Genomic DNA, 27,967 nt, shown 5'->3' on the forward strand with positions numbered 1-27,967 from the left:
GGGCTAAGTAGTGCTTCCATATGGTTTAGTACCTCGTGGATGACAGGGAAGGGGAGAAAAGAGGAAAATCATACCATGGTGGCCAGGAACCAGTACAGTGAGAAAGGGGACAGGGACCAGATTGAAGGACAATCTTTTAATGATGTACTTCCTTTAACTAGGCCATATTTCATGTCTCCAGGATTTCTCAAAATAGCTTAATCTGTGAGAGACAGTCAATATTCTGGACATTAAAAAAAAAAAGGTAGATAGAATTCCATACTAAAAACAATGCCAGTTTAAAGGCACAAAGAGAAAGTCAAATGACTCTACTAATTCATGATCAAAGATCACCTCTGTCACTGGTATATGTCCACTTTACATCCAGAATGAAAAAACACTTCACAAATAAGACAGACACCTCCTCTTTTCATTCAACAAAATGCTTTCTAAATAACCTACCAAGGCATAATCAGCATGGTAGATGGTAAGTAAATCCACCACAGTTGGCCCAGGCTTTCATTTGGTAGATCTAATATCGACCTTACGGCTACAAAACTCCAAGTTTGAAACTGAAAAAATAAAAACAATTGACCAATAGCATGTTATTTTGATTTTTATTATACAGCATAAATCTAAACAAGACAAATGCTTTATTTTTGAATCCAGACCATGTGCAGAAATAGCAATTTTAAAAATTTTATAAAAAGACTTTAGTTGTAAACTGTCCCATAATAGATTTACAACAAAATCATACAAAAGAGCAAATTAAATATTAGAAATTAGAGGAGTCTCTCTCAAACTGAAGGAAGTTTCTTTAATAGAAATGTAGTCACTGTCAATGTAGTCACTGGCAATCATAAAAAATTCAAGAAGTTCATTCATGTTTTATAAGCTCTAAATAGGAAAAAACTGAGGGAGCTCATTGATAATTTTCACAGCTTCATTGTAAAGTTCAAGATCTGAAAAAGAATTTAAGCAAACACTTAATGTTTAGTTAACTCTGGTGCCCCCAAAGAAAGGAGAGATGACAAACTATTTGTTGTCTATTACAGTCATCTTCTGCAGGGTCATAATTTCAGTGTTACCGCACTCTTCAAGCTTTCAGTTCACATATTAGAACATTCATTTCATCATATTTTAAACCATTTTCATTCTATAAATAGTATTTACTAAGTTTCCTTCACATGTAAGAAATCACTAGTTTAAAAGAAGGTTTCTTTTCATTTGATAGAAACTGAAAATATTCCAGGATTGAGATTTAAGATCAAAACATATATAAATAAAAGTTTTTCTGCTATTTACATGAGACTACTAAGTAGTATATTTTACTTACCAAAGCGAGCACAATCTTCCTTAAACTGGATGTAAGATGCACACATTATGGTTGCCTTGGATGTGACTTTTCCAACTACTTCCACAACTCCAGAGATTTCTTCATCAAGCTAAAATGTTGACCGAAATGTCAGGTATATTTTCAACTGATAATGACTTGGAAAGCTGTTATACAGTTTCTCGTTTTCAAATCATTTCACAGCTTACTAATTTTTCATTGTAAAAAAGAAACTTCAAATTTTATCAACATATAAACAGAAACACTGCTTGTCGAAAAATGTTGGCATATATAACTGGCAGGATTGTATGAGTCCTGTTTCCTTTAGAAGTGGCTTAAGGTCCAAAGATACATTTAACTTGAAGGCAAAGTAATTTAAAGAAACTGAGAACTTCAGAGTTCCCCTAAACAGGGATTGGTTTAAAACGTCACAGAAAAGGACGGTGCATAAATCTTACAACGTGTCTTCGAGTTAGAGCAAACAAACAGTATATGGATTTGTCTTTATAAAAGACCATGAAGATGTTTTAAAGCACATAAAACATAGAATAAAAAAAATTAAAAGCATATAGTCGGCAGTGGTTCTGCATGCCTTCCACCCCAGCACTAGGGAGGTAGAGAAAGGGAACTGGAGGCTAGCATGATCTACAGAGCTAGATCTAGAACAGGTACCGAAGCTACAGAGAAACCCTGTCTCAAAAAACAAAAACAAACAAAGTATACATGTTTAGATACATATATATTTGTGTAAATTAAAAAAAAATAGAAAATAAAGGTGACTGGCAATGCCACTTAGGAGGCTGAAGCGGGTGGGGGGCATCACTTCAAGGTCAGGCTTGTGAAATGAAAGAAGTAGTTTGAAAAGAAGATTTTCTGTAAGTACTTTTTGAGTATTTTTTTAAGTAATAAAAATTGATATACAATCAATATTTAAGGGACATACTCAGAAACTTGGAGCTCCAAGAATCAGTATAGGTTAGACATGGAAGGAAAATGTGACAGCATGGGTTTGATTTTAAAGCTAAGGAGGTTTAACAAGTGCCAGCTTCACACACCCATCCCCAAATCAGAAAATAAAAAAAACAAACGGAAATTAAATAAGAGACATCACTTAAAACATACTGGCTCCATCAATTCAATGGTTCCATTTTTTCCTTCTCCATCTGAAAGAATGAACATTTTTCCTGTGGGATGAATCTAAAAAGGAAAACAAAAACCCACATAGATTTAGAAAATAGAATCTACAGAAACTAAATTGTTAAAAAAAATTATTGACATTTTATTTGGACATAAAGTAATTGGTTTTCGGACAGTTTATTTGGTTCAAGTTAAAATCTAGTTACCAGATCTGATTATTGGAAGAAAGCCCAGTTAATTTTGAATTTGTAGTAAACAACGAATATTTGCCAGTTCCGTCCATTTTCTTATAAATATCATGACTTCATTGTGTATATGCACACCTTTTCATTTTCTGTCCATCACTTGGAAGACATTCAGAGTGATTCCATCTCCTCGCTATTGCCAACAGAGCAACATTGATCTGAATTGACTCTGCCACTTGTTTTAAAAACCAACACTGGCTCGGTCAGCCTACCTGTGAAGTTAGAATAGCATTCCTTTCACTTAGGAATGCGTGAATGAAATGAACTAGTAAGTAAGTCCTTACAAATGATTATCTTTTCCTCAGTGGCTTTCTCAGTCACTGCTTCCGAGACTTTTGGGCTTGTTTCTTCCCTACAGGAGGGCTAGATAGTTAGTGGACGTCAATAGGATATGGGAGGGGCTACCCCTGTTTCACGAAGAAGCGACTGCAACATGGAAAACAGGCCCATTAACAGAGACGGTTGCAAAAGACTAGGAAACAGATTCATCAGCCAAGTATGGCTAAACCAAAAACTCAAGACAGTGGAGCCAGGTTGGTAATTTCAACTAAATCCAGAGTGTGTGTGTGTGGGGGGGGGGGCGCTGGAACTCAAAGTTAGCTGTTTCGAAAACACTCTTTTTTGCGACATAGAAGAAGCGGCACCCTGACGGAGCTGCAGTGGCGATTCTTACTTGTGAAAAATAAAGCAAGGGGGAATGCAATGCCGCTGATGGCTACCTGCTGTCCCCCTCCGCTTCCCACCCCGCAGCCACTCCGGGTGGCCACGGTGCCCCGCTCTCGTGCCCAGCCCGCGCACCTTTTCCAGCCTGCCCACAAAGCACACGGGTCTGTCGATGAACTGCGTGAGCATGCTGGCGTTGACGCGTGCTCTGGGGAGCTCCAGTATGTCCACCATGATCGTGCCGCCAACACTCGCAGGCAGCGAGACCGCAGAGTTCGGGCTGACTCCCAGCCGGCCGCCGCGCCAACACACGCAGATTGCTCACTCACCAATCAGGGGAGACCTGCGCTCCAGCTCCACCAATCAAATCCACAGAAGCGTCAAGTTACATCGCAGGGGCTGGAGGTGACGGGCGCCAGACGTCCGGAAGTACGGGTCCACTGCCTAGTGACGCACGGCGTTCCGGAAGTGGCTGGGGAGGGGAAGAGTGGGCGGTGGAGGCGGGACTTGGAGGGGCGGGGCTGAGGCTGCGGACCCGTGGTTTAGGCCGGCCGGACCGCGACTTGACCCCGGAAGTAGGCTGAAGGACCGCGGCAGCGGGCAGCGGCGGGCGGCGGCGGCTCTCAGGTAGCTCTTTCTTGCGTGTAGAGTCTCCATCTTCGTGCTTCTCTCCTCCGGAGGGCTGAGCAGTCGGGGTAGGGGGCGGAGTCAGGTGCCAGGTCCCGGAACGTCGTGGACTCCAGCGGTGACAGTTTATCCGCTTCTGCGTGGGAGGCGCGGGTGCGTGCAGACCCTGGGATTTGGGCTTTTATTTTTGATCTAGTTGTACCTAAAGGGTATCAGCATCAGTCTTTATCTCCCTCTCTCAGGAGGTTGTTGCTAGGAGACTGAAGTCCATTTTATATAGAACTGTGTCATGTTTGCCCACCAGCTGGAAGAGGTGCTGACCTTTTCTCTACAGCTAGGAACATTTCTAGCTTTGGCGGTACGGAGGTGTCCGTTTCCTCACTTGCTGGGTGTGAGCGAACTCATGCATGTAGACTCCGGTGAGGAGGACCAGAGGAGACAGTTCACCATCTGTTGGACCCAGGCTACTCCTCTGACAGTGCCACATTTTCTCCTTCTGCGAAACGAAGGGTTGACTGATTTGCAAGGTCCTGGCTAATTCTAATATCTAGTTCCCTTAAATACTTTGAGGCATTGAGCCGACTGTCTGAAAGGCAATTTTTTCCAAGATTTGGGAAAAATCTCGGATATGCCCACTGGAAGCTGGTGGCTATTGATTTTAGTGATGTCACCAATGGGGATTGGTACCGAGAAATTTCATAATGAATGCACAAGAAAATACCTTCAAAAGAGGTTGCAGAAATTAGAACATAATATTAATTGGGTCTCGTAATTATGTGGAAACAGTGTCTGAATTTTCCTAAAGCCACGGACTTATAATTAGCCTTCAAATTAAGAATCCTAATTGGAGTTACAGTGTAGTCCTGCTGTTGTTTAAGATCTGTAAGGATCTTCTTTGAGATTTTTATGTGGCAATTTTAAGATTGAAATCCCGTGTACCCTGTATAAATGATTGTTACCTTTCCTTAGTGTTTATACTTCATGTTTGTCTTAATTCTGTTGTTTCTAAAACAAGTTTAATTAGTTGTGGGATGCATTTCATTTGTGTGTGGAAAGTCAGTATTACAACATTTGGGGTACACCCCTACCTGGGGCAAGCGCCCTTTAGCTCTGTGAAAACTAGCCACCAGGAAGTAGTTGCCACGTCAGGTCAGCTTGTTTGCTCTGTGTGCTGTTAGCAATTTGAACCACGTGTTCATCAATAGGTTCTTACCTTCTAGTTATGGTGGACAGCCAAGAGCAATGGAGGAGGGCTGTATTGCTGGGTACCTCTAGGGCCTCCCTCACCTCGGGAAGGAATCTCACATCCAGCACTGAGATTTTCATTTAACAACCCTTGTCTTTGAGGGAAGCACTCTTCGCCCATGCAGGGTACCTCCATTTAAACTCTTTTTCCATTATGTTTTCCAGTTACCTTACAAAGTAGAGGGTTTCCTTGAGGCCTTTTCATACGTCCTCAGTCTTAGTTAGGCTCTTGTAGCCCCTGCTTTACCTCCATTCTCTGTTCCCATCTCCGCTTAAACCTTTTATCCCCAGTGTTCGCCCCCCAACAAACTGCCTGAGTTACCTCATTCCATATAATATTTGCCAGTTCCATCCATTTTCTTATAAATATCATGATTTCATTGTGTATATGCACACCTTTTCATTTTCTGTCCATCACTTGGAAGACATTCAGAGTGATTCCATCTCCTCGCTATTGCCAACAGAGCAACATTGAACATGGATGTCATAGTTTATAAGCTCAGGAGTGGTATGGCTAGGTCATGTGGTAGTTATGTTATTTTAGCTTTCTAGTAATCTATATACTGACTTCCTGTCTTAGTTACTTTTCTGCTGCTGTGATGAATTCATCACCAAAGCAATGTGATATTAAAGGGTGTTTGGCGCACATATCCTGCATCATAGTCCGTTGAGGGAAACCAGCTTCTGGGGGTAGGAACCTGCTGCAGGTTGTGGAAGGGTGCTGCTTATTGCCTTGCTCCCCATGGCTCGCTCAGCCTGCTTGTTTATAGAACATAGGACCATCAGCCCAGAGTGGTACCCACCCACTGTGGCTGGCCCCTTTCACATCAATCACCAATTAATTAAGAAGGTGCTCTGCAAGTTTGTCTGCAGCCCAATCTTATGGAGAGACTTTTTCCAGTTGAGACTTCCTCCTCTTAGATGACTCTAGCATTTGTCAAGTTGACATAAAACTATTGAAGACACTTCTGTGGTGTCCTCGCTACTTTGCATTTCTCCCATCAGTAGGAAAGTGTTTACCTTTCCTGGTATCCTCCCCCATGTATTTTTGATAGCAGTTATTTTGGCTGGGATGAGATGGAATCTCAATATAGGTTCCTATATAGCTAATAATGTTGAACTCTTTAAAAATGTTTATTAGCTGTTTGTGTTTTTGTTTTTTTCTTCTGACAATGCTTTGTTCAGTTCTATACCTCCCAGTTTTTACTTTTGATGGGTTATTTGTTTTCTTGAGTTATTTGTATATCCTAAACAGCACTTTGGGTATATAACTAGCAAAGATTTTCTTTCCTTTTGTAGGTTGCCTCTTCATTCAATTGACATTTTTTTTTCTTGCTATACAAAACCTTTTGAGTTTCATGAGATTCCATTTGTTGATTGGTCTTATCCCGAATGATAGACATTCTATTCGGAAAGTCTCTACTATGCTTGTGTCTTAGTTAAGGTTTTATTGCTGTGAAGAGACACGATGGCTACAGCACTTCTCGTAAAGGAAAACATTTAATTGGGGCTGGCTTACAGTTCAGAGGGTTAGTTTATTATTGTCTTTCTGAGAGCATGGCAGGATTCAGGTACGTGGTACTGGAGAGATGGTTGAGAGTTCTATATTCTCATAGGCTCTACATCATCATAGACAGTCAGCAGAAGAGGGGATATCACTGGGACTGACATGAGCATTTGAACCCTCAAAGCCCACCCCTAGTGACATAGTTCCTTCAACATGGCCACACCTCCCAAGAGTGCCATTCTTTATGAGCCTGTGAGGGCCATTTCATTCACACTACCATATCTATGTATTGAAATGCAATCCCTACTTTTTTTGTCGTATTTCAGATATTTCAGAATATCAGGTCTTACGTTGAGGTCCTTGATCTGTTTGGAGTTGACTTTTGTGCAGTGCAGGAAATAAGGATTCATGTCATTCTTCTACATGTGATAACCAGTTTCCCTGCCACCGTTTGTTGGAGATGCTATCTTTTCTGCAGTGCGTGTTTTTGGCGTATTTGCTAAAATTCAGATGACCATAGTTGCATTGGTTTACTATTCCACTGATACAAGTGTCTCTTTCTGTGGCAATATTTTTTTTAATTACTACAGGTGTACCTTATAACTTGAAATCAGTTGTGGAGGTACAACAGTATTTTTTTTTTTTGCTCAACTATATAGGGTCATTTGTGCTTCCATATGAATTTTTAAAAAACATTTATTCATTTATTTATTATGTATACAATATTTTGTCCATGTGTATGCCTGTAGGTTAGAAGAGGGCACCAGACCTCAGTACAGATGGTTGTGAGCCACCATGTGGTTGCTGGGAATTGAACTCAGGTCCTTTGGAAGAGCAGGAAATGCTCTTAAGCACTGAGCCATCTCTCCAGCCCTTCCATATGAATTTTAAGGTTGGTTTTCCATTTCTGGGAAAAATATTGCTGGAATTCCCCCCCCCATTACATTGAGTCTATAGATTGTTTTTGGGGTGGATAGCCATTTTCATACTGATTTCATATTCATACTCTCCAGGCAATGAGATGTCCCTGTCAATTCTAAAGTTTTGGAAGTTGCTTACACTGTATTTCCTGTTTAGTTAGGTAATATTATATCTTTATGGAGTCTTTGATGGAGTTGAAGAATTTATAGTTATAGTTTTCCTTAGTTATAATAAAAGGTAAAGTAGATATGTGAAAGTTAAAACCTCCTTTTTTATTTAAACAGAAAAGGGGAGGTGATGTAGTCCCCTCTGTATGTTGTAAATACCATTGGTTAATAAAGAAACTGTCTTGGGCCTACACAGGGAATTTTGGTAGGCAGGGAAAACTAAACTGAATGCTGGGAGAAAGGAGGGGTTAGATTGAAGCTCGAGACAGACACTGAGAACTTTACCTGCCACATGGCGATACACAGATTAATTGAAATGGGTTTAATTAAGATGTAAGAGTTAGCCAATAAGAAGTTAGAGCTAATGAGCCAAGCAGTGTTTTAAATAATATAGTTTCTGTGTGATTATTTTGGGGCTGAGCAATCAGGAATTAACTAGTGGCCTCCTTACAACAATTCTGCTCCACGAGCTTTTTCTGTTGACATAAAGACTATGGTTCTTATCTTTTGTTTTTGTTTTTTGAGATGGGTTTCTCTGTTTAACAGTCTTGGTTGTCCTAAAACTCACTTTGTAGACCAGTCCGGCCTTGAACTCACCGAGGTTCTGCCTGTCTCTGCCTCCTGAGTGCTAAGATTAAAGGCGTACGTCTACCACCGCCACCCACCTCACAATTCTCATCTTAAAGAGAATACGACATAGTTTATTCTGAAGCCAATAAGAGTGAGCATGGCCTGGGAGCATGCATTTAGGTCAGCCCTGATTCTGTGTTCCAGTGTGGAAGCAGTTTCACAGAGTTTGTATAGTTTCACAGAACAAGGAAGTCCTAAGTCAAAGCAACTTCACATACCTTTGTGGGTGCACCAGAGAGGTGGGTCCAGCGAGGCGGGGTGTGGGGCTATTTTCTAGGCCTAAGATGCGATCTGATGGCATTCTTGGCTCTTGGAAGCTGGTCTTCTGCTGGGTTAATAGCTTCTAAGAGGTTTTTATTTATTATCAGGCAGTGTTACTTCAGATACAGTATGGGGCAAGGGATGGCTGTTCCAGAAGGCTAAAACTAGAGCAGGATAAAGTAATTAGCCTCTGAATCTAGAAAACTCCAGTCTCTCCATGGTATCTAAGCCCAGCCTGTCCACCCGTGTCTGTGGACACAGACTCCTCCCAGGCGTCCACCCGTGTCTGTGGACACAGACTCCTCCCAGATGTCCACCCGTGTCTGTGGACACAGACTCCTCCCAGGCGTCCACTGATCTCTATGGACACAGACTCCTCCCAGGCGTCTACCCGTGTCTGTGGACACAGACTCCTCCCAGGCGTCCACCCGTGTCTGTGGACACAGACTCCTCCCAGGCGTCCACTGATCTCTATGGACACAGACTCCTCCCAGGCGTCCACTGATCTCTGTGGACACAGACTCCTCCCAGGCGTCCACCCGTGTCTGTGGACACAGACTCTTCCCAGGCGTCCACTGATCTCTATGGACACAGACTCCTCCCAGGCGTCCACCCGTGTCTGTGGACACAGACTCCTCCCAGGCGTCCACCCGTGTCTGTGGACACAGACTCCTCCCAGATGTCCACCCGTGTCTGTGGACACAGACTCCTCCCAGATGTCCACCCGTGTCTGTGGACACAGACTCCTCCCAGGCGTCCACTGATCTCTATGGACACAGACTCCTCCCAGGCGTCCACCCGTGTCTGTGGACACAGACTCCTCCCAGGCGTCCACTGATCTCTATGGACACAGACTCCTCCCAGGCGTCCACTGATCTCTATGGACACAGACTCCTCCCAGGCGTCCACCCGTGTCTGTGGACACAGACTCCTCCCAGGCGTCCACCCGTGTCTGTGGACACAGACTCCTCCCAGATGTCCACCCGTGTCTGTGGACACAGACTCCTCCCAGGCGTCTTTTGTTCACATCCAGACACAGCTTCTTTTCAGGAATTCTCAGTCACATTTCCATCCTCAATTTTATTCTTCAGGATTTTGAAGTTTTCATTATGAAGATCCTCCACATCATTGGTGAGGTTTAGTCCAAGTTTGGTTTGCTGTTATGAATGATGTTGTTCCCCTGGTCTCATTCTTTAGTATGCTTGTCATCGTTATATAGAAAGGCTACAGTTTTTGTGTGTTGGTTTTGTGTCCTGACACTTTACTGAAAGTGTTTATCCGTTCTAAGAGTTTTCTGGTTGAGTCTTGGGGATTCTTAGAGAATCATAACAAGAACAAACACAAACATGTATTTTTAACTTTTTAATTTTTATTTGTTTCTTTTGTCTTATTGTTCAAGCTAATCTAGTACTAGACTAAGAGTGGATGAAGTAGACACCCTTATCTTGTTCCAGATATGTGTGTGTGTGTGTGTGTAAATTCTTTTGAGTTTTCCTCATTTAATAAAATGGCTATAGTTGTGTAGTATGTAACCTTTATTATGTTGAGATATAGCTTTTCTATTCCGAGATTCCGGTAACCTTGCATTCTTTTGTCTTAAGTTTAACTCTCTATTCTTGATGTATTTCAGATGTAAGGCGGAATTGTGTGTTTTATTTGTGATATGCACAGTTTTTCTTGGTCTGATTCTATGTTTTTAAATCAACTGACAGTTTCTTGCTTTAACTTTTTTTCTTTTTGTTTGGTAGTTTAAAATTATAAATTCATAATTCATGGTACGTTTCTTTTGATTTCTGTGGTTTGGTTTCAGGCTGTGTTTCTCAAGAAAACATTTGTTCCCTTCTTTGACAACGTTTAGCTTTGTGTCTGTTCATTGTGGGACATGGGTCATTAAAACCCAGGCTCATAGCCATTAGAAATCAGTAGTGGCCACAGGAAAAATGCAAGTTGCTAGAACTCAGATATCCCCCATACACTTTTAGCCCTTCCTTCTTTCTGGCCTCTGTAGAATTTCCTTATCTCTTATTGGTTTGGCCATGAGTTTCTAAGTGGCATTTAGGTGTATTTTTATATAGGTTTGTGTTTTATAGTTTTTATTTAAAAAAAGAAAGAAGGAAAACACCAGTGTGGTTTTTTGTTTTTTTTCCCCCATAGGTTATATTGAGTGTAGTGGGAGCTGCGGGCCTGCTTTTCATCCCACCCGGCTCCCGCATGGCTAGCTTTACACCAGGAATAACAACATACAAACTGTATTCATTTAAACACTGCTTGGCCCACTAGCTCTAGCGTCTTATGGGCTAATTCTCATATTTTGCCTAACCCATTTTTAGTAATGTGTGTAGCACCCCAAGGTGTGCTTAGCGGGAAGATTCTAGCCTACGTCCATCCTGGGTCGGAGCTTCATCGCGTGTGCCTCAGAGAGCAGAGCTATCGAGTCTGCCCAGGAGAGGGGAGCATGGCCTCTGAGCTCACTTCCTCTTCCTCCCAGCATTCTGTTCTGTTTACTCCTCCCACCTATGTTTTAACCTATGGGGGCCAAGCAGTTTCTTTATTATAATTAACCAATGACCTTCCTCCATCAATTGAGATCTCTGCACATCTGATTTTTCATGTTACCAGAAATTTATTTATGCTTTAGTGTTATTTTTCAGTAGGACTCTGACAAAATGTAGTACAGTTTTACTAAAAGCTTGCAGTTAGGGGACAAAGCCAATGCTAAATAAGCCCATCAGAAGGAAAACTATTGCATAAGGAACCTAGCGTAGTCACATTAATAGAGATAGAAAGTGGGGGAGAAGGGTGGGAGGAGGGGAAGGGAAATGGGAGGCTGGGAGGAGGTGGAAACTTGTTTTTTGTTTATGTTTTTTTTTCTTCTTTTCGCAATAAAAAAAATAGAGATAGAAAGTAAAGGTGCTGAGGAGTGTTTGAGTTATGCACACAGAATTTGAGTTTTGGAAGATGAAGAGTTCTGGAGATGGAAATGGTGACAGTCATGGTTGCATAGCAATGCGAGCCTACCTTTATAACACACTTAACAGTTAAACATAGTTAAAGAGTTAAGCAGTAAATTTTCTGTTACATGTTTTAGCAAAATCTATAAATAAAAAGGTGATGTTACTTGTACCAAAAGCACATTCATTAGACTATTCCCAGCCATTCCCCACACTGAACTCTCAATGTTCTCCTAAAATGTGAAACTAGTCATCTAACCCTTCATCCAACATTCTTAGCCATTAAGCCAAATTCTTTGACATCACATTTGACTAGTGCACTAGTGCATGCCTGTTCTTTTGCATCCCATGCATGGTATTTAAGGGAGCTTGTGCGGGAATTCTACTTGGTGAAGACACCAAATCCAAATGTACATTAACCAAGAGAATCCCAGTTGCTATGGAGAAGGAAGTGTCTGAGACTTTAGGTCTTGGATCCATTTGTGAAGTATTTTCCCCAGCTTTCCTTAGCAGCCTGGATAGGTAAGAGATCATGACCTCTTGTCATTGTGTAGGTTTAACCAGATGTTTTCTACATTTTCCTCTATTTCTTGTGGGAAGTTATCAGACAGATATTCTTCCTATTAGTCTTTGAATCCATATTTCCCCTTGCTATGTTGATCTCTAAGGACTGGTGACATAACATTTTATTGTTGGCAGCTTCTTGCTTTGTGTCTAGTCCTGGAAGTCAGATGATTCATTCAGTTCTAGTGGTGAATAGACATTCACCACGTGTGGCTCTTCTGCATAGGGTTGGGTCTTTGGTGACTTAGAATATAAAAGGGCTGTTTTCTTTTTAATGTATTCTGTTCTGTTTTGTTTTGTTTTTTGAGGCAGGGTTTCCCTGTGTAGCCCTGGCTGTCCTGGAACTTGCTCTCTAGAGCAAGCTGGCCTCAAATTCACAGAATCTGCCTGCCTCTGCCTCCAGAGTGCTGGGCTTAAAGACGTGCACCACCACTGCCTGGCAGAGCTTTTTCTGTTTGAGGTCTAATGGCAAACCAGACATCCTAATTATCACACTCGATTACTTTATTCTTGTTTGGGAGATTGTTTATTATACACGGTCATTTCATGTAAGATATTTGTTGACTGAGTGCCATTCTGTTGACAGAGGTTTCTGTCCCACCCAGTCCTGCAGTCATTCAGTCCCAAAGAAACACACAGAGGTCTACATTAATTCTAAAACTGATTAGCCCATTAGCTCAGGCTTCTTATTAACTCTTATAATTTATATTAGCCCATTATTCTTGTCTATGTTAGCCACATGGCTTGGTACCTTCTTTGGCGAGGCAGTCCCATCTTGCTTCCTCTGCCGCTGGGTCACGACTGCAGACTCAAACTTCCCTCTTCCCAGAGTTCTTGTTGCCCTGCCTCTACTTCCTGCCTGGTCGCCCCACCTCTACTTCCTGCCTGGCTACTTGCCAATCAGCATTTTATTAAAAATAATACCAGTGACAGGATAAAATACCATTGTCCCACAGCATTTCCTGAACTGGAGAGGTGTTTTGTGTTCAGATTGTCGGTAGTCTCTTTCTGAATGTGTTTTTCTTTCAGAGTTGCAACCTTAAGTGGAATAGGCATTATTTTTCTGATGGCCTATATAGGTTTTTTTAATGCCCAACTATTAGTTGTTTTGATATGAATGTAGAATTGTGTTTTTAATTTTCCTAAAACAGAAAAATATATCATTGAATCATTAATTTAGAAGGATTAATATGACCCTAAAGGCTGTAAATTATCTTCTTGGTGAGTGATTGAGACCTGTATGATAATTTGCAAGCGCAATTTACAATATCTCAGAAGTCAATACTTGACCTTTCAGATTTCTGTATCACCCCAATTATTTGGCAAAAGAAAGTTATGCTTTTGGGCCTTGCATGATGGCTCAGTAGACAAGGCTCTTGCTGCCAAACCTAGTGACCTGAGTTTGCCCTCCAGTACCCACATGGTGGGAGGAGAGATTCAACTCCCACAAGCTGTCCTCTGATCTCCCCATCTGCACCTGGGTGTGTGCTTGTGCACGTATACTTGTGTGTAGGAGTGTGTGTGCGTGTGCATGCTGCATTTGTGTGTGAGCACTGACACATTATCAAACATCGTTTTCTACTTAAATAGTTTTAAAAAGAGGGGAAGTTTTTTTTGTTTTCAATAAAACCTCTGACTTGAAGGTGTTCCCTGGCCAGAACTTCGCACGTAGTAGGTGAGGATGACACAGGTCAGAGGACCGGGACACTGCCCGTATCCACAGAGAAGAACACAGTTTGTTCTCCATCCCCGGGTGAGGTCTGCACTGCCAGGTCTCAGAGGACTGGGACACTGCCCGTATCCACAGAGAAGGACACAGTTTGTCCTCCATCCTCAGGTGAGGTCTGCACTGCCAGGTCTCATGGCATTCCTTTGTTCAGAGAGCTCTCTGCTCATTGGTTAATATTGCAGGAATCCTTTTCATCAAATGCTTTGACTTTCACATAAGGAGAGTCTTGTTACATGGGGAGCATTTGTTAATCTTTAAAGACATTTTTGGTCTTCTTAACACAAGCATGGGAGGTATTGGTAGGTAGAGACCACAGATTCTATATAACATACACTGTATACAATCACTGTGAGAGACTTGCAAGTGTGGGGAAGGGGAGCATTTCTTCTTGGGCACTGTTAAAGCATGTTTGGAATCTGTGCAAATTGTTAATATTAATGATAAGCTCTTTATGTTTATACCATAACTTTCCACCCAGTACTCATTTTCCTGTGAATACACAAAGATGTCGGAAATGGTGCAGTCGGATTCCCAATTCACAGCCATTGTACTCTTCCTTGCTTCCCTAATATTCTTGAGCAACATGACTTTCAGTAAAACAGGCAGATTGGCCTTAGGATGGAACACTCCATGAATGCCTGGAGACAGCGCTGAAGGATTGCAGCAGATTGTCTGGGCTTCTGAAGGTTCAGTCTCAGCCAGGACTGTAGAAATAGCTTGTTCCAGACATCCTACCACAAACACGGAGGAATGATGATAAAGGACCCAACAGTCATTCCACCTTGCCCAAACAGGGGAGCACTTCCCTGAGTGTCTACACTGTGATATCTCTGAAGCGCTCTTGTACTTTTCCGGAATTCCCTCTAACTTGATGCTCTATGTGCAACTTGTAGTTCATGATTACCCAATGTCCAAGTATTTTTTATTCTTTATTTTAAGTTAGCAGTTTGCTAAAAATATCCATAAGGTCATATTAGGAGAATAAGTTTTACTAAATCAAATGTTTTTGTTTTCTGTTGACATATGTGTACATGATATCACTTTCTATTTATGTTATAAGTGAAAAGGTTAGAAGTGTTAAATTGGAGCATGATATTTCTTAAAAATGAGGCTGTGGCATGCTTGACTCCACCCTAAGACTTTGAAAATGAAGCGATTACTGATTGAAACAGAGGCAAACTCTCTTACAGGCTTAGATGAGAACTGATAATCTAATCCAGTGCAGCTCCCAGAGGGTGGCAAGGAAGAAGAGCCAGGCTAGGGCTGTAGTGAGTTGATATGAGCAGCACACATCTTTCTGTGGCATCAAAGTCACTACCAATCCGTATCATGTTGAAAAAACATGTCACCACTGTCTAGACAGTTGGGAATGTTTCATCAGTAATATGATTTTTCTTTCTATTTTTGTGATATACTTTATTTGTTTGGTTGGTTCAGTAGTGAAAATATGAAACCTTTTGGAAAGAAAAGGTGCAATTGCCACCACCAGTTTGTGTCTGTATGTGCTGTTGAAGCTAGTCTAACACGATCTGAGGCTGTTTTCAAGCTCCTCCTGGCCAGAAGGGGAAAGAAATCAAAGAGAAAGAAAGAACAATGAAAAGTTTCCTGCTGTTAGGAAAGCTAAAGCATTTTTTTTTGTTTATTTCTTTATTTTGAAGATCAAGGACATTTTTATGATTTTTTTGAGAGAAAAGCAGCAGATCAGACCAGCTGTAAATCAGCAGCTACCAGGAGAAAGGATCAGTGAGAGAAAGCTCCATGCTTTTGGCAGTGGAGGCCAGCTAGCCATAGTGAGGCATAAGAAAAGAACAGGCCTTCAGAGGAAGAATGAAAACTCCCAGAAGCCAGAGAAAGCTTGTTTGTGTTTGGCCAGTATCTGTAAAGAGGTAAAGAGAAGAATGAAAAGGTTAGCCTTTTCCGAGTTAGGGTAGGCCACGGAGCAGCATCGTGGGCTCCTGACGATTGCTCTGCAAGCTGCTGAGCTCTCAAGGATTTTCAATGGTTGAGAGTGGGTATTAGAACACACTGTTTAGGTTTCATTGAATATATCTTAATGGGTTAGAGAAGGCTGTATTTCAGCACATAATTTATTTGCTATGTCTTTTAAAAATTTCAGTGGCTATCTTTATACACTTAAGAGGTGGATGTAGCTGATAATTTTTTAAGAAGTTTAAGGAGTTTGACGTTTACTCTTTGACGGTTTGGTACTCGTCTATAGTGGATTTGGGTCATTTTTGCCATTGGCACTATTCCATTTCTCATCTCTGCACGCTCCTGCTGAGCCCTTTCAGAACAGGCCTCCCCCCACTTTTCGTGTCTTGCTTGTTGTGACCCATTGATTTGTTTCCAGCAGGGATTGGGGATAACTTCTGAGAGTTTGGGCGCCACTGAAGAAAGTACTCATTTTCCTCAGCTGTCATTTGGCTGTAGCTCCCGAGGGAGGAGTGAACTCATGAGCTCTTTCCCCACCCATGAGGAATGTTGCTTGGCCTCATCCTCTGCAGGCAGGTCAATGAACGCGCCATTTCCAGAGGTCAGCGTTGCATAGCCCCTCTTCCTATCCTTCAGCTCTCTCCACCCCCGTCTTCTACGATGTTCCCTGGGCCTTGGTGGAACCGATACAGATTTCGTCTTTAGAGCTGCCTACTTAACAGTTATTCATTGCTGGCACTTTCCCCGTATGAGTCTCTGTGTTAGCCGTACCTCTTGCAAACAGAAGCTTTTATGACCAAAACTGAGTGCAGCAGTTACCTCTGGGTATAACCGTGTGCATTTAGAATTCATTTGACGTCAAGTTGATTGAACTTAACAGTAGCAGGTTTCTCCTTAGGGCCTATTGCTTCCACAGCCATGAACTTGTGAGCAGAGTTCCAGGTTCTAGTTCCCGCTTGATTTCCCTGTTCTTCAATCATTGTGTTTGGTGTCTCTAGCAATAGCATGTTACTGTTTAGTTCTGCTTGGCTTTGTGACTCCTCATTTTTGGCTTTTCTACCCAAACTAAAAAATGCACTTTTCATCGTGACCCAATAGGTGTAGCTCAAAGCAAAGGCTCACAAAACAAAAGTTAGTGGTAAATGATACTCTCCGATAATCATTTTGCCTTCTCTTCTTCCTCCTCCCCTTCTTGCCCCAATTTCATTCATGAAAAAAAAAAAGGACGATTTTTGTTTCAGTTTGCTTCAACTGAGTGAGACCGTAGGGTCGGGATCTATAGTTTTAAACAAAAAAAACATGTAAAGACTCTTATTGCCAATGTTGACTCCCTGAATTTCATCCTTGAGGACCACACAGTAGAGGGAGAAAGTTGATTCCTCTGGTTTCTGTATGCTTTCCCACTCTCCCTTGTCCTCACCACCAGGATGAGGTCTTCTGCATTACCCTGGTGTGTTCACTCCTTGCCACCAAGAGCAGGGGGCGGGGCCAGCTCTCCTGCCCTCGTGTTCTCAGGGTTGGATCTCCACCTGCCTCAGGTGTTGATGGGTGTGGGGGGCGAGGCATCTCTCTCCTATTTGTGCCGCCACATGATGGGTAAGTAATGGGGACAGCTCTTCTATGCTCACAATATCAGGGCTGGCTCACCAATGGGGTTGCCCCTGTTGTGCTGCCCACATAAGGTGCAGGGCCTGCTCTCCCGAGTCTTGCAGCTGATGGCAGGATGGGATAGCTCTCCCGCCCTTCTGACCTCAGGGTTAGCTCTCCCACCTGCCTAAAAATTAAGTTTTTTCATAACATTTAAATTTCTAGTATGCCTTAAGATCATATTGAAAAACAACTTGTTTTCTTCTTTTTGTTATGAATTTTTTAGGTTAGCATACAAAGTAATGAGTGGATCTCACTATGGCGTCTTCTTCATACCGTTTATCTTCTCTTAAAAAATCCTTTCCTACTTTTCTTACTCAGCTTAATTGCTCTCTTTTCTCTGTTGCTGGACGTATCGGTCAATTTTTCCTGACCCTTCTTTAGCTGCATTTAGTACAATGAGAGTCACTGAGCTGTATCCCTTATCATTTTAGTACACCTTCTCCCGGGTCTTACTTATCTTAGTGTAGTTGTTACATTTAGCCATGTGGCTAACATAGATAGGAATAATGGGCTAATATAAGTTATAAGAGTTAATAAGAAGCCTGAGCTAATGGGCCAATTAGTTTATAACCTAATGTAGACCTCTGTGTGATTTTCTTTGGGGCTAGATGGCTGTGGGACCTAGTGGGAGGACAGAGACTAGGCAGGACAAAAACCCCAACAAGCAGGCCCTCCATGTTACATAGTGACTGTAGTGAGGTTTTCCTCTGATGTCCTGTCCACACCCTTGTTCACACTGATCCTTTTACAAAAGTCTTTCCTTTTCACTTCATCACATGGCCTAAGGAGCAGTCTTCCAGGGCTTTTGTAGTTTGTAGTGATCTTTTGGAAGTGATTTGTGCTGTTTAGAGCATTCTTAATCTAAGATTAAAACTGCAAAAAGCTTGGCACACAGCCCTGTACTATTTTGGTACTTCTCAGTAGAAATTAGTAAACTTTTATCTACATTTATATTTTATTTCCATAATTATGCACTTCATAATGTATCATTACAGAAGAAGAAGATTACACATTGTTTAGGATTTTAGTTTTTCAGAAGTGTGAAATTTACATTTTTTTTTAAATTTTGGCACAAGCTTAAAGAAGAAAATGTGTTTATAAATATACATATAGATCTTCTATCATAAAGTGGCTGCTGCTGTATTTCAGTCATGCAGGAATTTCACTTGTAGTACAGTTACATTAACTGGGAGTCTAGTGAAATTAAAAAGATAATAAGCCTGAGAAATTGATGTTTTCTTAATGGTTTAGTCTTATTGTGGGTGATATTACTTAAAAAGAAATTCTTGAATTAGTAAGAAAAAATAATTGTATTATGCAGTCTACCATGCCTCACTTGAGAACCCTGAGGTCTGTCCTGGCCAGCATTGGCACACCTGCTGAATGTGGTCAGTGTCTGTCATTAGAAGTGAGTACACCGTCCTTCAAGTTTTGGTTGTGTTGAATACATAAAGAAGTGTTTTGTTTTTTACATAGAGATTAACTGTTCAAACACAAATTGGCTTAAAACTTTGAGATGGTTTTCTAATAATTGTGAACTAAAATGTTTATATAATACCCAAATATGCTATCAATATTCATAGCTTTATTGAAGTGTAGCATGTGATTTGCAGGTTTCTTCTTCCAGTCTGTGGCTTGAGAATGGAATGTGAATGTACCCCTGAGATCCCATGTTTGCCTATTAGACGGACTCAATTCTAGCTTAGCTCAGGAAAAGGAAAAGTATCACTGCTAGCAAATGATAGATTTTTAAGAGTAAATTTGATATTTTCCCTTTTGCAGTGGTAAAATTTGCTTATTATAGATAATATTTAAAATACTGAAACTAATAGAGCAGGGAAAGAGCCTGGAGTCTGCGCAGGGCCTCACGTAGACATAGTTACCATGGCCGCCATCACTCGTACATCAGAAGCAGCACCGGGACCACCGTGCTGTTCACGGGTCCTTCTAACTTTACTCTTGCGAATGATTGTCCCAGACTGTAGGCTGTTGACAGTTCAGTGCTGCTGCAGCGGTGTCGTCAGCATCTGCCCTGTGGTGGCAGAATAGAAGAGAGAATAGTTAGGAGGAGGAATCTAGGAAGAAGAAGAGAGAAGAGGAGAGAGTAAGGAAGAAACCTCCAGTCAGACACCAGAAGCAGTGAGCGAGACGCACAGAAGGAAGGAAAGGTAGAAAGCCCGAGGAAAAAGATGCAGAGAAGCAGCAAGACACGAGCCTAAGCTCAGGCCACACTTCCTAACTGATAAGAAGTCATCATCTGGGAGCTGCTGGTGGTCCAAAAGAAGGCCTGGTACAAAGATCTGTCTAGATTGGAGTTTGGGGTTGGCAGTGGTTTTTCTGTTTGTAATGGGTATAGCACAGTTCCTGAAGCAGGTAACCAGGGGTGAAGGTGTCTGCAGCATCGTCGTTCCCGCTCTTTTTAAGTAGCCTTGGCTTTTTGAGGCTTCAGTTAAGTATGGCAGTGAAGTAGCCTAGACAAGTCTTTTTTTTCCTCCCTTCAAACTAATATTTATTCTGTGGCTTGTGAAATTCTTTAGATTCAGGTGGTATCTAAAGATATATTCAGGAAAATGGAGTGTTTTCCTACATGTTTTTTGCACCCTTAGAAAGGGTTAGCGATTGTACTGTGAACTCTCAAGAAACAGATTTTCAACCATAAACAGATATATCTTGATTCGTACCTTTATCTTCTAATATCTAGAGAAGGTTTGATGGCTTTAAGTCTGGCAGTAGACTACCTCAGGGTTGTTATTGTGCTACCTCTATGACAGGCTCCTTGCTAAAAAGGACAGGAGTTTTGTCCCATTTAAGTTAACCTCATACAGAATGTCTGTTTCAGATAGCAACAGTAGCGGCTATGTTCCACTTCTTCCGAAAGCCTCCAGAATCCAAAAAGCCGTCCGTATCGGAGCCAGAAGCAGATGGATTTGTCCTCTTAGGTGAGTCTTTAAGAAACAAAGTCTAATTAGATGAATGCTTTTAAAAATTAGTTTGGTAATTATATGATCGATTTCTAAACTATATTCTCAAATTTCAAAGTAAGTTGTGTGTGTAATTTAGAAAGCACTATGGATCAGATTGCTTCTCTGACCTTTCCTTTACTGTCAGGAGTTAAGTGCCTTGCCAGCCAGCCAGCCAGCCAGCCAGCCAGCCAGGCTCTGCCAGCCCCAGTGATAGTCTCCTGGAAGCTTGCAGGTGCTCCTGGCCTTTCCTCTCACCTCCTGAATTTGCATACAGCAAAACTCCAGAAACCCCTCAGGCCTCTTGGAGACTGTTGTGTTCTGGAGTTTGGCAATATATTCTTCTCTCAGGAATTTATTCCAACTAAGTCAGGTTTTCTAACCCCTGTTTTCTGTTTCTTTCCCTTTTGAAAAGAAACCATCTCTATAAGCTTCAGATACATGTGGAGAACTTTGCTCAGGTTTTATTTATTCACAATTATAAATGGCATTTCTTTCTTTGTCCCCATGTACTTACTTCAAGAATATGGCGGTGGCACACTTGTGTGTGTGAGGTCACATAGAGTGTGTAGAGTTTTCACAAATCTTTTTACATCTACCTCCTCCGCCTCCAGCAGGGATTATTAGTGACAAGGTCTGTCCGTGGGCAGGGGCTCTGCTTTTGCGCCTTCTCTGTAACCTCAATCAAATGTTTCATTGGTTGTTTGCAAGTCTCCTGTCTCAGCACGTAAAGTTCATTTGCTGTGGGCTGCCTTGCCTAGTCCAAGGAAGACTGGAGTTTAAAGCGTCTCTGATTGCTCTGAAGTCTTACTGGCTTCCAGATTTGCTCTTTCATGAGGGAATCTCCAAGCCTTAATTGCTCTAATATGCTTGGTAGTCGCTGTTCTGCCTGCTCTCGCCACAGGGACTTTCTCAAAGGCTCACGTGCTGTGTTTTGAGCAGGCCGTCCCAGATCATCTTAGATTGAGATGATTGATATTCCCAGGACTGTATGTTTCTGTTTGAGATTTATGAAGAGGAATCGCTTCCATCATAATCCGACAAAAACAGTAAAGTATGCAGTGTAGTTGGTATTACACTTAGTTCATATGTCCCAACAAGACCAGAGTTCCAAGGCCTTCTTGTCTCTCAGGAACTGTCAGCTCAGATTTGTGTCTGGTGAACCCTGTTTGGTTTTAGCTGCAAAGCTCCCAGCTTCACTGATTTCCTTGCAAAAAAAGAAAAAAAATTGTATACCTGGTATTCTGTGGACTTAGCTCTCCTGAAGTTTTATGCTATAACCAAAATCATTTCTCTGCTCTCATTTCCTGCCTCGTTTCTCTTTTCTTCTGTCACATCATCTTCCTTCTTCCTCAGGGGCAGTGCCCAGGTGTACAGTTAAGTAGGAAGAAGAATGCTGCCTCTCCAGCCAGAGCCTTTGAGTTGACACCCTGGCTCCAAACCGTGCTAGCGTTTCTGGCTTTAGGAAGCTATTTAGCAATCTCGGATGTCACTGAGCATGTTATCGGTACTTGCCCTATGGGACTAGTGTGGAGTTAAATTAATGTGCACAAAATACTCAGAATAACCTGTGAGTGGTACTGTCACCGGACACAGAGAACACAGGTTCGAGATTCTCCTTGTCTAAGAAAACTGGAGTTAGGGGCTGGAGAGATGGCTCAGCGGTTAAGAGCATTGCCGGTTAAGAGCATTGCGTGCTCTTCCAAAGGACCCGAGTTTGATTCCCAGCAACCACATGGTGGCTCACAACCATATGTAATGAGGTCTGGTGTCCTCTTCTAGCAGGCATATATGCAAAACAGAATATTGTATCCATAATAAATAAATAAATATTAAAAAAAAAGAAAACTGGAATTAGCCTAGGTAATCTGATCCCAGAGCCTATCTTTTTAATCTCTGTACTCTTGCAGTTTTTAAATGCTGCACTATCAGCATTTGAAAATTTTAATTTATACTTGTTTAGTTGATATGAAACAAGAGGCAAATGAAGTGTGGTGCACTGTTAACAATGCGGCTCAGTAGATAGTGATGCCTCTCTGGGCGCATTGCAGAGGTGGGAAGAGCGGTCCATGTCTTCACCACGACCTCAGTTACACCTGTCCACCTGTCGGCATTCAAGGATTTAACTGACTTTCTTGATGCCAGTCCTGACGGTTACTAGGACTGTTGTGTCATCTGTCAAAATGCAGTGACAAACTTTAAAACTTGTTTCTTCTGGAAAGCCGCCCTTTTTTGTCGTGTCAGTGTGGCAGGGCTCTATGTAGCGGCTGCTTTAGTCTCAGAGCTCGCCGCATGGAGGTACATTGAAAGGTAGTTAAGTGGTGCACGGGGGATATTTTAGTGCGTTGGTTGTTAGCACGGGTGGTGCCACACCCACGTGTTCTGGAATATGTTCTAGTCACCTTTCTGTTGCGGTGATGAAGCACCACAGCCAAAGCAGCTCAGACGAGAAAGAGTTTATTTCGGCTATGGTTCCAGGGGACAGAGTCCATAGCAGCAGGGAAAGCAGGGAGGCCAGAGGCAGACCAGGAAGCCGAGGGATCGCTTCTCAACTTTTCAGTCCTACACAGGAAGCAAGGAGAGGGAACTAGGAGTCAGGTGAGGCTGTCACACACACATACACACTTCCTTCAGCAAGGCACCAGGTCCTAAATTTCCATAACTTCCCAGACAGTACCGCCTACTGGGGAGCGCGCCTTCAAGTACTTGAATGCAGGGGTACATTTTCGTTAAAGCCGCTCAGTATAACCAGTGGTCATGGTGCACACCTCTAATCCCAGCACCCAGAGGCAAAGGCAGGTGGATCTCTGAGTTTGTGGCCATCCGGGTCTTTAAAGCAAGTTTCAGGACAGCCAGGGCTATACATACATATATAGCCACCCTTTGGTGGTGGTGGGGGGGCAAAACAAACAAACAGAAACCAAACCCTTTAGTATATATCTACATGCGATTTTAAAATTGTTGACTGAAGTAGATATATTACAGGTTTTGTTTTCTTATCTTCTGGCTTAGGAATGATAAAAGTATATGGAAACAATTTCCTGACAAAATGGTCTCTTCAGAATCGGTTAGATTATCTTCTTACCCTTATAACCTGCTTCTAAGAAGGTCACAATAAATTGCAGCCCTTTCTCTTTCTCCCCCTGGAGAACACCTCTCCTATATTCCTGCTTAATGTTGGCTTGAAATCTGGGCTCCAGGCAGAACCAAAGCCCTTGATAATGGGAATATCTAGAGTATTCATATACAATCAATTGCTCACGCTTATGGAAAGCCCTGTTCCTTACCAAGATTCCTAAAGCTTGGCCTGTGTAGACTGAGGAGTGTGTGGAAAGAGAATAAAGGGAGGATAGAACCAGTAGAAAACACCCTTTCCCTTGAGTAGCCAGTTTGTATTTACATAAGACAGCCAGAGTTCATTTGGTAATGAAGTTGAAGTAATCCTCCCAGGGGCTTATTTTACACAAAAACAAATTGCAGTTCTCATTCGTACCACTGGGTGGCGATTTTTCACAGTTCTGCACTACCGTTTAAAAAGCCAGCAAACATGGCACTGTTTGTAATTACCAGGCCTTCCTCTGTTATGACACATTTAATTGTGCTTTTAACACATTATCTTTAAGTTGATTACAAATGTACTAGTGTAATGTGCAACCTTGTAGTTATTTTAAATTAGGAAAGGGTGTTGTGTCGATGCTGACAAAGGCCTGTATTACCTTATTATGTTATAGGGAAAACAGAAGTGACAAGATCATAGGATATGAAATGAAAGGAAATAATGTAGATTACTGTTGTTGCTGCACTAATATTGTTGGCCAAATATTGGATATAATTTTGGAGCCGGCAGAATGTAATTGGGCGAACTATTGTGGAGACAAAAAGAATTGGGTTACAATACAACATGACATTCGTTAGTACATGCAGGCACTTCTTAAAGTAGAGACGAGAACTCCTAGTTCCCATCAAGCTACTGTTTTATGATGCTGCATTTAAAACTATTTTAGTAGTTCATGGTAGCTTGGGTTTCTTCTTTAAGTATTGGTATTTAGAATATGTATCTTAGTTTCCCTCTTTTACATAGCTTAAGCATTAAATCAGATTTTAGAAAGTAAACGGTTGTTTTTAAGGTTCTTTCTGATTACGTTCCTCATTATGTAATTAACTTGAAATACTTAAAGTACGATCACTGTATTTTTAGTTAGGACTTTAAAAGGTAGTCTCTCGCAGGGCAGTGGTGGTGCACGCCTTTAATCCCAGCACTGAGGAGGCAGAGGCAGGAGGATCTCTGTGACTTCAAGGCCAACCTGGTCAACAGAATAAGCCCAGGACAAGCCCCAAAGCTACAGAGAAACCCTGTCTTGAAAAACCAAAAAAAAAAAAAAAAAAAAAAGGAAAAAATAGTCTCTCTTCTTTGTTTTCCTTTTTTTTTTTTAAATGGAAATCTAGCTATACAAGGTGAAGATTTACACTCCAAGAACGGGGTGGTAGTAATGCTGACTCTGTGCTGAGCTGAAGCCGTCAATCACAGCCGCAGAGACTAAACCAGCTTTCAGCGTGGGCTTCCTAGTCTAACGCCTGTCTCACCAGACAAGTGCACTGATCTTAAAACATATATTCGTGGGTTTGAGAAGTAATTTAGTCTTGTCCTTATATAATGATATCTAGAAAAATTCAAATACATTTAATTTAACATAAGGATCTCTCTTTTTTTTATTCTTGGTCTTTAAATTCTAAAACAAATGTACAGGAATTTTTACTTAACTTCATTATGCAATGAAGTTCTTATTTTCCTATTAACAAATGTGGAGCTGTGTGGAATGGACGGAATGTTTGCATTCGTTGCTACTCCATCCCTGTCTAGCACTACCCGTCCTCTGTCTATGAATGTTTACAGCGAGAGAGGATTGATTGTATAGAACAGGGGAAAGATGCCAGCTACATAGTACACAGTCATAGGGAAGCCATTCAGGGACCCAGTGGACTTGGTTGACTTAAAGGTAAATTAGGACTCTCTCTCCCTCATCTGTGTTTCTGATCCTTCCTGTGAAGGCAGCACTTGGAGAATGCACTGTCCTGGGAGCCATCACTGGATTCTGGTGAGATGGGCCCGCTGTTTGGCTGACATACTAGCGGTAGCAATCCCTCTGCAGATGATCCCAGAGGACATGCAGGGCGCACTCTCCAGGAGTTAGTAACTGTACACCATCAACTATGTTAAGATGCCCTGAGAAAGCCCTCATTTAACAGGGTGTTACAGGGTCTCTTCCGCTTCATTTGAACCACAAACAAATAAAAAGCAAGTGAGACACAAATGTTGGATAACCAAACTTCTAGTAAAGAGCACAAAGCTTCGTGATTGGAATAAGTGAAGTCATCTATGCATGTGATAAATTTGGAAGCTTTTTTTAAAGCTAGTGAAGTACTTGGGCAGCATTTTGTTAAGCTGATTACATCAGTGCGCATTCCCAGCGCTCAGTACCTTTGTGATCCAATTGTGAGCATCTCTACTGTCTTTAGGGTAGATTGACAGGTATTCAGAGGAACAGCTAAGATTGTCCTACTAGTTATTTTTTTGTCTAAAACCATCAAGCAGTCATATTTCTAGTGTGGCTGTGGGGACGGAGATGGAGTTGGCTGGATTACTGTGATAGTGTGTTCTGAAGGATGCTTACTCATTCTTCACACTGTTCCCATCTGATGAGAGAGAGCAGATTGAGGAAGATGTCCAAGCGTGGGTATCGTATCAAAGTAGCTCTGGTAGGGTTGGGAGACCTCAGGGACTGTCTGATAATCTTCCTAACACAATTGGCTTTCTGCATCTGCAGGTTCCATATCCATAAGGAAAAATTATGACTCAACTGAACATATACAAGATGTTTCCCCCTTGATTATTTCTGAAAATATATTGGATAGCAGTTATTTTTGTGCTAGGTTTTGTAAACAGTGTGAAGCAGATTTAAAGTACACGTTACGATATGTCTAGGCTACATCAAATGCTACTCATTTTTATAAGAGTTTTATAAGAGTTTGAGCATCTGAGGAACCTGATGGGACCCAGCTACTCCACTGTTTGTTAAGGAAGTTGCTGTTGTGTCGGCCTAACCTACATCTCACCAAAGGAATCTTGGAACTTAAGCCAGAGATGTGTTGCATCCTTTTAACAACATGAAAGGGGTGATTTGTCGGGATGGTGCTGTTTGAGGATTCCTGAAATCATCCTCCTCTCAGGGGTGAGTGGGAGAAGAAAGCGTTCTCAGGTAGAAAGTTGCTGTTTTGCTAGAGAGTGATCAGGGTCACCGACGCTGAACTTGTCTAGAAAAATAGTTTTTGATGGGCCAAGACATCAGAATTTTATTCCCCATTCAGCAAGAAACTTTTAAGTCTATTTTAAAGAACTAGTGATTTAATTTTTTATTTCAAATTTAGTAATAGCTTTAAAAATGAAGTTAACTTCTATCATCCTGTGAAGACCAAGAATTATTTAAAATTATTCACAGTATTATGCCTTGAACGCATTTCTGTATTTGGTATATATGCACATTAGGGTGACTATAAGCCAGAGAAACAGCAGTTACACAACAGGGACCACACATTGTGTAACAAATATGTACAGCTGGAGAGTGAAAGAGAGAACGATGGAACAGTATTCCCTACAAGGGCATGCCTGCAAGGACCTGAGATGCTAGCGAGCTGAGATGGAATCCCAAGGGTGCCACACCCAGGACTCAGCCTTTACTTTAATGGTCTCTGAGGGAGACTAAAGAACCAGATTGTTTCTTTTTGAAAGTTAACATTATCATAGTTTATTTGAATTATACATTAATAATTCTCAATATATCACATTATAAGGAAGTGTTTTAAAATGATGCTAAACATTTTATTTTAAAATATTTAGTATTTCATCATAAATTGAGCTATAAATTTTAATATTTTTTCATTAAAAAGTAAGAATGAGACAGCATATATGATAATTTTTAAGGCTAAAGGAATCTTAAGAATAATTTCCAGCAACCTCACATGTAAGTATTTTTGTTTGACAGTTACATATTGCAAAGTAATTGAAAATATATAATTTTTTTCTAATTCTGGTAAATAGAAAATAGAGCTACCTAATTAGAAAAAAAGGCCAAAATTACATTTGAAACAGTTATAGTGGAAATGCTCTCTCTACTGCGAGACATCTTCTTGCCTATAGGCTTCTTTTTATTACTAAAGCTGGGTTAAATGTATCACCATAGAAATTTAATTATGATTTATACCTGTTATGAAAATGTGCTAATACATCCAAATATGTGCCCCAGCAGTCTGCAGTTTTTCTCAGCTCCTTTTAGGTCTCCAAGGCTCCAGGCATGTAGAGTTCAGTGTGATACAAATGGTAGTTCTCCAGGACGTCTGTGTGCACCTTCCTGAAGTCAGGGAGAGGCACTGTGCTGTCCATACCCAGTAGTGTGATCTTCTCACAGTTC

The 27,967-nt window shown here is 41.5% G+C and overlaps 2 protein-coding genes across 3 annotated transcripts in view; one reads left to right on the forward strand and one right to left on the reverse strand.

Annotated features, from left to right (window-relative positions):
* Positions 1-582: 582 nt before the first annotated feature.
* Rpa3 (replication protein A3) lies at positions 583-3,666 on the reverse strand. The gene is made up of 4 exons (XM_041675398.1): positions 3,493-3,666; positions 2,435-2,509; positions 1,316-1,424; positions 583-941 (listed from the first exon to the last, which is right to left on the reverse strand). The coding sequence occupies exons 1-4, from the start codon at positions 3,589-3,591 to the stop codon at positions 877-879; spliced, it is 348 nt and encodes a 115-aa protein (XP_041531332.1). The 5' UTR covers positions 3,592-3,666; the 3' UTR covers positions 583-876.
* Positions 3,667-3,846: 180 nt separating this feature from the next.
* The window catches only part of Umad1 (UBAP1-MVB12-associated (UMA) domain containing 1), a 172,089-nt gene continuing 147,968 nt past the window's right edge, over positions 3,847-27,967 (forward strand). The window contains exons 1-2 of one of the 2 annotated variants that reach the window (XM_041675396.1): positions 3,847-3,984; positions 20,381-20,480. In XM_041675396.1, the coding sequence (XP_041531330.1) occupies positions 20,399-20,480 (82 nt within the window). In that variant the 5' untranslated portion in view covers positions 3,847-3,984; positions 20,381-20,398. Of the gene's footprint in view, positions 3,985-4,019; positions 4,138-20,380; positions 20,481-27,967 lie in introns of those variants that run through there. The other variant, XM_041675397.1, reaches the window with a different exon arrangement.

This window comes from Microtus oregoni, unplaced genomic scaffold (assembly GCF_018167655.1).
Source record: "Microtus oregoni isolate MIOR12 unplaced genomic scaffold, Mior012 000026F_ref0000081, whole genome shotgun sequence".
Lineage (NCBI taxonomy): Eukaryota > Metazoa > Chordata > Mammalia > Rodentia > Cricetidae > Microtus > Microtus oregoni.